This window comes from Pyrus communis, chromosome 15, assembly GCF_041283825.1.
Source record: "Pyrus communis isolate YQ-2024b chromosome 15, ASM4128382v1, whole genome shotgun sequence".
Classification (NCBI taxonomy): domain Eukaryota; kingdom Viridiplantae; phylum Streptophyta; class Magnoliopsida; order Rosales; family Rosaceae; genus Pyrus; species Pyrus communis.
Window position 1 is genome coordinate 19,090,350 of NC_142579.1, and position 12,431 is coordinate 19,102,780.

The window sequence follows — 12,431 nt, forward strand, 5'->3', positions numbered from 1 at the left end:
AACCTGCAAAAGACCAAAAGAAAAATTAAGAAACATTTTGCATTGTATTGGAAATGATTTTATAAAAGGTCTTACCCTCTAAGTTTAAATTGTTATTGCAACACAAAATTAACTCAAAAATCAACACTTTAATCAGCCCGTATTTCTGCTGTTTCGGTAACTCTACAAATTACTTCTACAAAAAACTTCTGGCGGAAGTGAACAAAATACGAACCCTTCCATATAAAAGAATCATCTGTCTGTGTTGTTGGTTTACCGCCAACAAACTAGCATTACTCCCGCAGTCGAGCTCTATCTTAAATGGTGATGGCCACGCTTAGATTACATCTTTTTCCTCAACCCCAGCACCCAGTAAGTATATGTCACTGTTGTAGCTACTACAGATACACCGATGTAGACGCATATAGTTGTGGTACAAACATAAATGTACCTGGAAAATGGATGTACACCATAGTTTCCAATGTAAGTCAAGTTAATGAGCTGTGTGCTCAATTTAGCTATCGAAATGTCTTCAGCAGCAGATGCAAGGAAAACTAATATCTACTTTACAAGTAAACATAAGCTTAGATGGCGGTTTTATCTTAAATTAGTATGTCACATACAAATAGAATTTAGGGATTCATTTTTATTTATCTTTGATCACCGAATATTTTTTTTCCGGTTACAACTCTCATTGTATGTCATCATGTGGATTGCATAGATAAGGTCTTAAAGTTTCATACTTCTTGACAGATGACTCTTGTTTTAAGTTCTTTATTTTTCCCCAGTCATTCTTCTCTTTCGACTCTCAATTCTTTCTAGATGTCTCACCATTGCCCTATATAAATTGGTGTCATATATTTTCCAACATCTTACCAAGGAGTTCACTAGTAGAATATATAGATGATCACAGAATTTTTTTATAACAATCAGTTGAAACTAATACAAGCTCTTATTTAATTTAAGTGAGACTTACTTTGGGGAAAAGACGCTCCAAACAAAAAGATGGTTCCTCATTATCAGCAATACGATGGTGTATGCTGTTAGCAAAATGGAGTTCAACCCCAGCGGAATCAGACAAGGGAAGCCAAGCATCAGTTTGAGGAGATGTGTGGAATCTGCATTCACGAGAGATGGGAGATAGCTTGTGTCCCTCACAGAGACATACATCACCATGCTAAGGATAAATAACATTGGGGATGCATAGGTGATAATGAACATTAAAATTCCAGAAAGTACTGTCGAGTGATTTGAGATTCCCTAGCAACGAGTAAACAATCAAAATTAGACCCAAAAAATACTGCAACTGTACCCCAAAAATACATTTTTTTCTGCATATAATATAAACCATGTCAGGGTAAAGATGTACCATAAAAGCTCCCGCAACGTCAATAGTAGCTAGTGAATTGCTGTTACCCAGAGCAAAATGGCCGGCCATTCCCAAAAAGTACAACGCAGCAATCTACAAGAACAAATGTAAAATGAAGTATTAGTGTGTGAAATAAATCGGGCTTAGGGAATAAATAACTGTACAACATAATTGCATTTAGTGACTGGACCGGTCTATAATTCCATTGACTTCAACACAATACTGAAATCAGTTTTAACTCAAAACAAGAGGTTATTGAAACTGACCTCAACCCATTGCTTCTGATGCAGGCCACTATAAGAAAAATACAACATGCTGGCCAAAATTTGCACAAGTAGCAACAATATAGTCATTGAGTTAATTGTTTGTTGAAGCAGCAGTTGCAGAAGACACCAGAAAGAGATGTATTCCCACCCAACTAGATACAGAGATTCTCTTAATTTCACCAGCAGCGTGTTATTTTGAACTTCATTGGGAACAGAAGTTGACGTGTACAAATCATGACTCAAGCCAATCTCAGATGTTGAGAAACGTACGAACCATGGTAAGGCTACAACAGTCCCAAATGTGGAAATACCCATAATTGCATAAATTATTTGTACCAATGTTGTTGTACTGTAACTCGATGACGCAAACATACCATCTTGATGTTTAACAAAATGTTGCAAAACCAGCAATCCAGACATAAGAAAGCTGAATCCAATCACCAGAACAAATTTCATGTTGAATCCAAATAGAAAAAGAACACATAAGCTTAAGCTCATTACTAGAAGGCATGAGACTAGCTGAATTGATTTTACATTATCAGTCCCAGCCTGCTCAAGCCACTTTGAAATGTCTGGAAGATTAGTCCAATTCACACCTCCTTGGTGCCAGCCTCTCAATATCCTTCCAGAAATAAGAACCACAGAGATGGAACTCAATCGACAAAAACATATTTTGTTTTTTCCCTTGGATGAACTACGGAGATCTTGTGCTCCTGCCCCTGTAGGACACTTTATTGTTTTACGCAATAATAGCAAATTCAATGTGGAAGCCACAAAATGCCAAATATATTGCTCTTCTTCTACCATAGAACTTGATGCCATACTTACAATGAGAATCAATACTACGCCTAATACAAAAGTCTCGTCTAAATACCAGGTCTGCTTGATGCTCTCTAAGTCAAAAAGGGACTGCTCTCTAAGGTAGACTTCTTTGCATGTATGAAATAGAAGGCTTAATAATATCAGACAAGATAGGAGCATTGCAGCAATTCCGACAGTAAGTAGTCTCACAGGTTTCTAGAATTTAAAAAAATTGTCAGTAAAAAAAGTTGTGTGAAAGAAACTAAGATTTACAGAATGAAACAGTTAAAACTCTGTCCATCAAAAACAATCATAATATCTATTCAGATTTACAAGGGAGACAGATACATACATCAGTCGCTCTGCGTGACAACCACTCACTTGCAGTTCTGAGAAACTCATAGTATCCTACAACCGTACTGGTGTAGTCTTCCCTACTGTTAGACCTATTTACATTTACCAAGCAAGACTGGAATTAGAGGCGTTACTTAATGGATTTTTCTGATGATACAAAAACAGATGGTATTATGTATCACCTGGAGATTTCCTTAGACATCCAGGACTTTTGGAGAAGTGCAGCATTTGTATATAGGCAGCAAAACATCGCTTCCATGCTCCCAGAGCACTTAGCTATTCTGGACTCTTGATCATCCCATGAGCCATCACATGGGTAATTTCGACATGATAAACCAGGTATTTGTGCTTGCAATAATCTAAGTAATTGCCAGGAATTCAACTCCAGTGCCTTCATCTGTTGGTCTTCTTTACTCACCAAAGACGAGGAAACAACATCAGAAAATCACACAATTTTGTAGTAGTTTGCTGCAACTCAGTGTGAGAGTCAATAATTTATCTGCTAAAATAGGGATCCATAGATTATAAAATTCATATGTTCAAAAGCAACAAAAATAATCATCCACATATATTTGTCAAAAAACAACTTAAATTATTTTTGTTGTAAGGCAATTAAAGAATTCATATTTACATACATAAATAAACTGAGAGAAAAGGAAAATTTTGTTGCTCAAACTTCCACTTGTTTCAAGTTTACTCAAATTTACCTTTATTGTCTTTCCAGTTAAAAGGTTCTTATGGATGTCTTACAAAAAGGGCTGTAACCAAAATCTAACACTAATTGCCTCCATATAATCAAATGGAGTATCATTACAAGTCAATTGGCTGATTTGTTGTGCATAATCAGCCAAGAAGGCATCCAAATGTCATTGAGCATAAAGAGACAACAGCAAATCAATTTAAATAGCTTCCCTGAAACCGTAACAGCTATTTTAAGCGAACACTAAAACGTTAATTCATACCAAGGGAAAATGGGATGCTGTAACAGTATCATAGTGTTTGATCCTCTAAATACTTAAAGAAATATTTTTATTTTATTGTTTAAATTATCCAAATATCATTCTTTCAACACCTCTTACAACCAACCCAAGAATAATGATTAACAAGTGCAGACACAGTCAAACTATAACACAGATTATATAAATTACTCATAGTGACATACAAAACTTACAAGGAGGGATCCAATGATCCAAACAGTCCATTTGTTAGGTTAACATTTGAGGATCATTCCCACAACAAAAACCACTTAATCATCTAACATACAGTGTCTCCTATACATAATAAAATGTTCATGATGATAATCAACTAGTCAAACAACTTCTGATTTTATTGATCTTACAGTGTCTCCTATACATAATAAAATGTTCATGATGATAATCAACTAGTCAAACAACTTCTGATTTTATTGATCTTAATCATGAAATATTCTTAAACAGGGTTAAAGAAATTAGACAGTTTTGATCATTGGACCACAACAATGCCTCTTTTAGTTCTTATCAAAGGGGATCCTATTAGAATTGGACTTCATCAATCTTAAGATATGTGTGTGGAGAGAGAAACAGAGAGCTAACCAGACAAATACCCAAAAATTTCAGCAATCAGAACACCAACGTTGTTTTTTGGAATTGGAACACCAAATAGAAGAGCTAATGTTGGTGCAATGTCAACCTGAACCACAAGAATTGCAGGTCATAGATGAATTAAGTTTCATAAAAGAGATGAAGACATAAGAAATCACCTACCAGAAGAGGAAACAATAACCATCTCTAGGCTCTATGTGGTGAAGGGGGCTGCTAAAGGCACTCCAAAAAAGTTATCCTGCAGTCCTCCCAAGTGTTATTTCTCTCTTATATTTCTATATGTTTGGAGTGCAGGGTAAATTTTTTGGAGTGTCTTTAACAACTCCCATTGGTTAATTATAAATTTGAGTTACAAGAATTACATTGGTCTTATACTCTGGGCCAAATTCTCTAGGGCAGCAAATTAAAGTTTAATCCTCTTGCATTGTAATGGAATCTGAGGAAGCCCATTCGATTCAAATAATCATAGAACACTGTAAACAGACAATTCAATATATAAATTACCTGGCGAACAATGTTATGGGTGGACAAGAAGTCATCAGAGATGTTATTTTTCACGCCAATGAAAAGAGCTAAGGAGTCAGTTTCTTCATAGGAGGACCCTCCGTGATTACCACTCTCAGTCATGCCATGGTCACTTACTACAACCTAGATAAGAAATCACGATATAGAAAGATGTGATTATTAGTTCCAGCTCTTAAAAGGCTTCTGACAATATAGAATATATAACACCTTAAAACCTCACATTTCCAAAAGAGACAATAATTATAAGATATAGCTTTCTCTTTCCCCGCCAAAATAAAGAAAGTAGAGAAAACTGGCATGGAATGTTAACAAAACATTGTACCAATCAGTGGTAGTCAGCATATCATGTATTTATGTACAACAGTTTTACACATTAACAGCTGTTTTACATGATACAACTGGTGCCTCAAAATTAAATCCAAAAAATAAAAAAACAGCTTAAGAAACCCTACAGCTAGGAATGCATGTTACATTTTTTCTTCTGTGTTAAGCTTCGTTTTCTTTTTTTAATTTATGTCAGTTCTGGGGATTTTTCAAAACAAGGTAGGTAAAATGCTGATCAGTTATTGCTCCCTACATGAAAAACCCATGATCAACAGCTATAGATTCATGAGACATGATTAAGAATCTACGGTCAACAAGAAGAATTAGAAAAAGAGAAATGACAAACCAAGAGTGTCTGTCCTTCATCATTCTTTTGATTTAGTATACTATTCATATGAATCATCATCACCACCTCATCCATCTCTCGAAGTTTTGGGGCCATCAAGGCACTGAAATGATCAAACAAATGTACAAAAAATAAGATTGTTGAATCAAACAAATGAAAATTCAACAGAAATTAGGAAAGTGGAACACCTGTTGCGCCCACCAATATGTCCAACATGATCTAAGCCCAAATAGTGGAGAATCTGAAATGTAGGTTCAGTTAAAAGTGAAAAATGAAGCAATGCCTCCAAGCAGAAACCAAATTTATCATTCAAGATTACTTTAAATCAACACAATGCATGTACGTGGATACTTTGACTTTTCCAAAGAGGTGTTGATCAATCTAAATCGTATACATTCACAGTAGGATTTTTTCATCATAATGGAAGTACTACTTCAAATATTTCTATAAAACAAACTTGGAACTACCCTGTAAAATCAGTTTGTGAGTGAAACCCACAAAATGCTGGGATAGTTATCAAATTGGCAAAGTAAGAGTACAAATATTCTTTACAACAATAATCATCATACTGTTGCTCATAAGGTATGCTAGGAGTGCAGGACTAAACATCACTGTCTAGTAACTGAGACTAACCAGAAAATCCCAGTCATCTCTGCTAAGTTCATAACCCAGATGTCGAGAAACATTTTGATCCACATGTACAGTATCTTTAACCTGTAGAACAATGGGCATGTTGCAAGTAAGCAAATATTACAATCTTCATTACATACCCAGATACAAAAATAATCAATTTGACTTCTCCAAGAATGCAGTAAGATCAAACACGAGATTAATTAACACTCTGAAAGTGGAAATTTGGATGAAAACTGGCAAACCAAAAATGGCAAAGGCCTAAATAGATCACGTAAAAGAGCCAAGCTTTCATAAACAGGATACCTTACGCAAACATTCACTCCATTAGCATTCAAAAACTGAGTAAGCAAGTTTAATCAATGATCACCATATGCATTTGCATGTAACAAGTTGGTGGTGTAAATTCACACTTACAAAGAAACTGCTGACTCCATCATGCCTCAAAAATAATCCGGGAAACAACTTAAGCCATGTTTCATCACCAAGCATCACCATTTTCCAACCAATCTTGAAAAACTGGCCTGCGAGGCAAAGAAATGAACATGTAAATTGAAAATCAAGACAGTCTTCATAACAAGACACTTACTGAACTATGACAGCATTAAATATCAATCTATTAACTAACCGAGAAGATTGTCATCTAACATAGCTTGTGTGTTAAAATTCATAGCCACATCCAGGAATCCCCCTATTGCTCCAGAAACCATAGCCTGCAATCCTATACCAAAGGGTGATGAGAAAGAAGACGTATATAAGAATGTTTGTCTGCATATTCAAAATATTGTGATGGAGATAACCTTCAAACGAGGCATTGTAACAGTTGGAGGTGCAGCCTTTGCATGGAACCCAATTGCCATTCCATTTGCAAGCAGTGACTGAGTATATGGCATAGCTTCCATTAACGCCTTGCTTGGAGGCTTACCATCCTTGCCAAGCACAAGTTCTGCTGGAAGACCGTCAATAACCTAAACTGGCATGATTGTAAAGGACAAACCAAATCTTATCCTCAAGATAGCATCTTTTACAACCAACACATCAAACCACCACGCAAACCTTGACAGGTATAGTTTACAGAGACAAATTAGACATACCATTAGTATTAGTCGGTCAAATGCAGGCGGCATTCCTGATAGTTCCTACATTTCCAAAAGAACACAGGATTGTGCATGTTATGTCAAAATCCCAAAATCTCAACAAAATTGCAAACATATTATCCGGAAACAGATGGCCCTGGACCCCATTGAATTCCTCGCAACCTCGTTGGCACCTAAACTAACAATTCAGAAGCTAACTAAAAATACTAAATACCCACCAATGCAGGTGCACACTAAGAGCAAGACTGACGAATTTCTCGAAACAAGACGTGAGTGAAAGTAAAAGCTGCCAACCCAAAAATAGCATGAAAGAAACATGTACCTTATATAGTGACCTGAGCTGATGGGGATGCAGATCACTCTCACTCTCATTTCGTACCAAATCGCACTGCGGTGCTCGAAAACTCTCCGAACCACTGGCAGTATCCAGTGAAATGAACCCCAATTCAACATAAACTCAGACAATTTATAACAAACTCGGAGCATATAAAACTAAAAAAATTCTGCAATTTGTTTTCTTTGATTTGTTTCTGTTTCAAGCTGTCAATGGAAACATTCGTTGGTAGGAGATGGCGCTTTACCGCGGCAAAAAGCAATCATGCTTATGCACCTTGGTGCGTGTTCGATCCCCACCAATTCCCTCCCCTAGCAACTAATTGTCTAACCCACTAACACTATTGCTCTATAAAAGAATATATAAATTCGTTGGTATTATTCTAAGAAAATGCAGAGTACCTGTGTCCGGGAAGGGTTGGTTTGACGGGGAAGAAGCCGAAGACGAAGATGGAGAGGCCAACCATTTGAATCGCGACTCCAGCTATGGTGAAAAGCGTCAGCTTCGTGCACGTTAGCCATGGCATTTTCACGAACCCTAAACCCTGGATTCAAACTTTGGAACGATACTATCGTACAAACCTACAATTTTGGATTCAATACAACACACTTTAATATTATAATAAAAAGTAATTTGAGAAATGGCTCTCAACTTCAGCTTCATAGAATTTTTATATCCTAAACTAAAAACATCGTGAGTATTGCTACTTGTTTTAACGTGAAGCAAATAATCTTTTGACTAATTTAGAATTTTTATTTATTTTTTGTCTTTTTAAACACTTTATTTTAGATTATAATAATAAAATAAATGATAAATTACACAAAACTACCTCAATTATTGGGTCAATCACAGTTTCATACCTCATCTTTAAAACATTTCAATGTTATAACACATCTTACGAATTTGTTACAATATCAGACACGCGTTAGGTTTTCTGTCAATCTCTCTGTTAAATGCTAACGTGGCTTGAGACGAGACCCACTTTCAATTCCAACTAAATTATAGAATTAACTAAATATTTGAAAAAAAAAAAACAAAAAAACCAAACCAAACCAAACCCACACCCAGATCCCTTTCCTTCGCCCTCACCTCTCTGCAACTCCCGTCCACCCACATCTTCTTTCTCGCATCCCACCCTTCCTCCACCCCTCCTCTCCCACGCCATCTACTGAACCATCAAAACCTCATGCATATCTCCCCCTCTGTTCCCACCACCATCTCACTTTTCGTCAGCTCACCGCCGTAGAAAGTCACCATGGTCATCAATATCAGTAGCCGGCACTCGTAGATCTGTTGTAAAAAAAAGCCCCAACTTCAACTCTGTTTTCAACCCATTCATATCCAAGTAATACTCCCAGACCCCAAACCCAATCGTCCCCACCTCCCCTTCTAAACCCCAAACCAAAACCCAGAAAATTCAATCGAACTCGCTCTCCTTCGACCCCAGAACCTAAGCACAGTTGCCTCCTGTCCCTTAATCGAAAACCCACAAACCCGTGAGCAAAGGCCAAAGCTTTCTCTAAAATAGGCAAATTCAAAATTTAGGACTGGGGGCAAGGCGGATACAGAGGTCGTGGGCAACGGCAGTGGTGGTGGAGACTGAAGTCGTGGGAGACGACAATGGTGGTGTTGTGGACATTATTGTGGGGATGATTAGTGCTAAGAATTTGAAATTCAGGGTTAGGGTTTGGATGGAATTGGGGTATTTTGTTTGAAATTGGTTACAACGATTAATTTGCTAAGGGTGATGGGTGTGTAGGAGGAGGGGGAGGGGGATGAGTGTCATGGGAGGGAGGTGGAGATGGAGAAATAGAGGGCGGCGATGGGGTTCTGGTTTTGGTGGTGAAGGAAGGTTAGGGGGACACGGGTGGATGGGAAGAAGGGGTGATGGGTTTGTAGGGGTGGGTCCCCTATTTAAAAAAATTACTAAATAATTTTATTTTCTTAGTTTTTAATATTTAATTAATTTTTTAATAGGGAGTGGGCCTCGCCTCAAGCTACGTCAGCATTTAATAGAGGAAGTTATAGATAAACTGACGGAAGGTATGACATTGTAACAAATTCGAAGATAAGGTATGACATTGAAATGTTTTAAAGTTGAGGTATGAAACTGTGATTAACACAATAGTTGAGGCAGTTTTGTATAATTTGCCCAAAATAAAATCTTTATTTTAGATGGAATTTTTAACAGGTTACTCAAAAAGATAATTGCTCCACATTATGGCAAGTTGAGGGATCAAGACTCATACATTTTTAGTTTGTGGACCAAAGCTCCAATTGGTCCAAAATTCAGGAACCATTGCTCCAATTTTTATAATAAATCCAAAATTTTGGAAACGTTTTCTAAAAAGAACATATTCCAAAAGAATAGAAAAATTAGGGTTGGTCACTAACATTTTGCAAAATGACATGTGAAGAACGGTTTTGTAAAACAAAAACGTTGGCATTTTTATGATTTGAGAATGCATTTGGTAGTTTTAATCCAAGAATGATTTGTTAGAATGAAAACACATCCGAGAATGATTTGTTAGAATGAAAACACGTCTTACCAATATCAAAAATGTCAGAAAAAAAAAAATGTGTACTTCATAGTAATGGTGGTGGAAGAGATAGTGGTTGAGATGAGAGTGGTGTTGGTGGCAATGGTGGTTGGAGTGGTGGTAGTGGTGGTGGTGGTAGTGAGGGTAATGGGGTGGAGAATGTGATGGTGGTGGTGGCAATGGTGGTAGAAGTTGGTGGCAATGGTGGTGGTCGTAGCAGTGACACAACGAAGGTGGTGATGACAATGATGGGGGTGGATAATATGGTGGTGTTAATGTTAGTTGTGGTGGCAGTTATGGCACTGGAGGTGCATGTCATGGTGGTAATGGTGAAAAAGTGGTGGTAGTGTCGGTTGTGTTGAATGTGAAATGGTAGATGTGGTGGTGGCCATGGTGACGAGGGTGATGGCGGTGGCGATAATGGTGGTGGGAGGTGGTGGTGTCAAAGATGGTCATGATAGTGGTGAGACGGTCGAGAATGTTGTTGTGGTGATGGTGGTGGTGGCAGCGGCATACATGATTTTATTAAATCTCTAACTTTGTATTACGATGTATATTTTATTTTCTATTTTTTTGGAAACTATTTCTTGAAAACAAAGAAAACATCAATTTGGTGTTCTAAAAAACTTAGTCTAAATATTGTTTTTTGAGTTTATTTTTACCAAAACAATCAGCAAAAATTTCAAGATTTCTCCACCTCCACAGGAACCAACAACATAAACCAAAAACTTGACCCCAACACAAATGAAACCTGGTTTTTTGGTTGGAAGATAGATTGACCTTGAGCCATTAAGGGAAAATTAAAGAAGTTGACCAAGGAGGGATGCCAAGACCATCCAAAAGAGATTTGGCCCTAGTACAGCCCCTCATGCAGTGAATATTATCTTCCCAGGTGCATCCACAATGACTGCAAGTAGAGTAGGGCGAGGAACGCAAATGTCTTTTTGTTCACATGGGATTGATGCCTAGAAGAAAGAAATGATTGTAGAAAAGATTGGACAGCAAGGCTATAAGGAAGGGACTGAACTAGTTGGTGTTTCAAGCGCTTCCATTAGCTGTTTGACATCAAGACACTGATAACAGGGAATCTAACTATTTCGGATAGATATCGCAACACTGATTGTGCCATAGTTGTTAAATCCGCTTACTCAATCTACTTTGATGATTGTGAGCTGTCTGATGTTAGCTGGGCTTTATATGGAAGATTGGAGTCTACCAAGGGAACCTGTCCTATTTCTTCTTTAACTTGAATTGACATATGGACTCCTCATCAGGGGTGTTTACCGGGTGGGACCCTCGATCCAAAAGGTATGCCAAGAGTTACGCATAAGATGATTTCGAAATTTGCACTGATGACATGCGCGTGGGAACTTCATCTAAAGTGAATGAAGGCTTATAAAAGTCACAGCACCAGAAAGTGACAATAAGCAAATCAACAAGTTAGTGCTCATGGACCTCTTTTTTTTGTTGTTCAAAATCAATGAATTCCTTTCCACACCAGGTTCCTTATTCCCCGCTTTGCATTCGTGACGAGCATGACCTTGTCGTCTGCAATGCGTGCAGAACTTAGGTATTCAAAGCTTGACTTTAGACTTTTAATATATACCTTTGTCCTATTCTTTTATCGAATGGATACTTCTTGGTGTTTGCCGGAATTCCGATGGTCAAAGTGTTTCACATTTACCACACTGAATCTTGATATAAGACAAATGTGCTTTTTCAAGTTTCCTCCAGTATTGGTTTGCTCTACTGCAGCTTATATCATTGCCTCAATCACTCTTTTTTGGACACTATTATATGTATAAGTGGGAAAGACCTGGACCAAGAGGCACCACTACCTGGAAACCCGGTTTTCCATTGTCAACGAATGGGCTACTGACTGGGCCCTTCCCATAGTGCTTACCTAAATAAGTTGAACAAGACTTGAAAAAATGTCTCCGGGGTCACAATCCAGGCCAAAGGGGGGGGGGGTGTCCGTCTATCTATTACGTCCACGTTGAATTTTTTCGATATTTTTAAACTTTTTGTTTCAAAGCGGTGAAACCTCGAGATACTTTTCACTTGTGCGAGTCTGAGACCTTGTGCGCCTAGAACTGTGTTGACTGAAGCTTTCAAACTCCTAGTGAGTGGAGAAGGAGCTAGGTCGGCTCATTTCTTGATCACAATCTCCAGTGGACACTTGTGGACTCAGAGAGAACACAACAAGAAACAACCACCAGCGTTTGGCGCAGCACTTGCATTTTGGTGCAATTTTCACCCATTTTTGTATTTGCAATACATAAAATT

The 12,431-nt window shown here is 37.7% G+C and overlaps 1 protein-coding gene across 4 annotated transcripts; it reads right to left on the reverse strand.

Annotated features, from left to right (window-relative positions):
• Positions 1-25: 25 nt before the first annotated feature.
• Positions 26-8,312, reverse strand: LOC137739754 (Alkaline-phosphatase-like family protein). 4 transcript variants are annotated; one of them, XR_015956895.1, is made up of 17 exons: positions 8,007-8,289; positions 7,594-7,687; positions 7,269-7,313; positions 6,975-7,142; positions 6,803-6,887; positions 6,592-6,698; positions 6,178-6,258; positions 5,733-5,785; positions 5,545-5,647; positions 4,854-4,997; positions 4,341-4,437; positions 2,952-3,177; positions 2,768-2,861; positions 1,615-2,333; positions 1,349-1,441; positions 956-1,239; positions 26-430 (listed from the first exon to the last, which is right to left on the reverse strand). XR_015956895.1 is itself a non-coding variant. In XM_068479463.2 (17 exons), the coding sequence occupies exons 1-17, from the start codon at positions 8,129-8,131 to the stop codon at positions 322-324; spliced, it is 2,925 nt and encodes a 974-aa protein (XP_068335564.2). In that variant the 5' UTR covers positions 8,132-8,312; the 3' UTR covers positions 26-321. The 4 variants fall into 4 exon arrangements, 3 of the variants coding, with proteins under 3 accessions (XP_068335564.2, XP_068335572.2, XP_068335555.2); XM_068479463.2 differs by having other exon boundaries at positions 1,615-2,631; positions 8,007-8,312; XM_068479471.2 differs by having other exon boundaries at positions 1,615-2,631; positions 6,975-7,147; positions 8,007-8,284.
• Positions 8,313-12,431: the final 4,119 nt, after the last annotated feature.

Coding starts and splice junctions, on each gene's coding strand:
- LOC137739754 (XM_068479463.2), bottom strand. CDS start 8,131: ATGCCATGGCTAACGTGCACGAAGCTGACGCTTTTCACCATAGCTGGA. Junction 6,699..6,802: donor GTTAGATGACAATCTTCTCG/GTTAGTTAATAG, acceptor TTTGCCTCGCAG/GCCAGTTTTTCAAGATTGGT. Junction 1,442..1,614: donor ATCAGAAGCAATGGGTTGAG/GTCAGTTTCAAT, acceptor TTGTTCTTGTAG/ATTGCTGCGTTGTACTTTTT.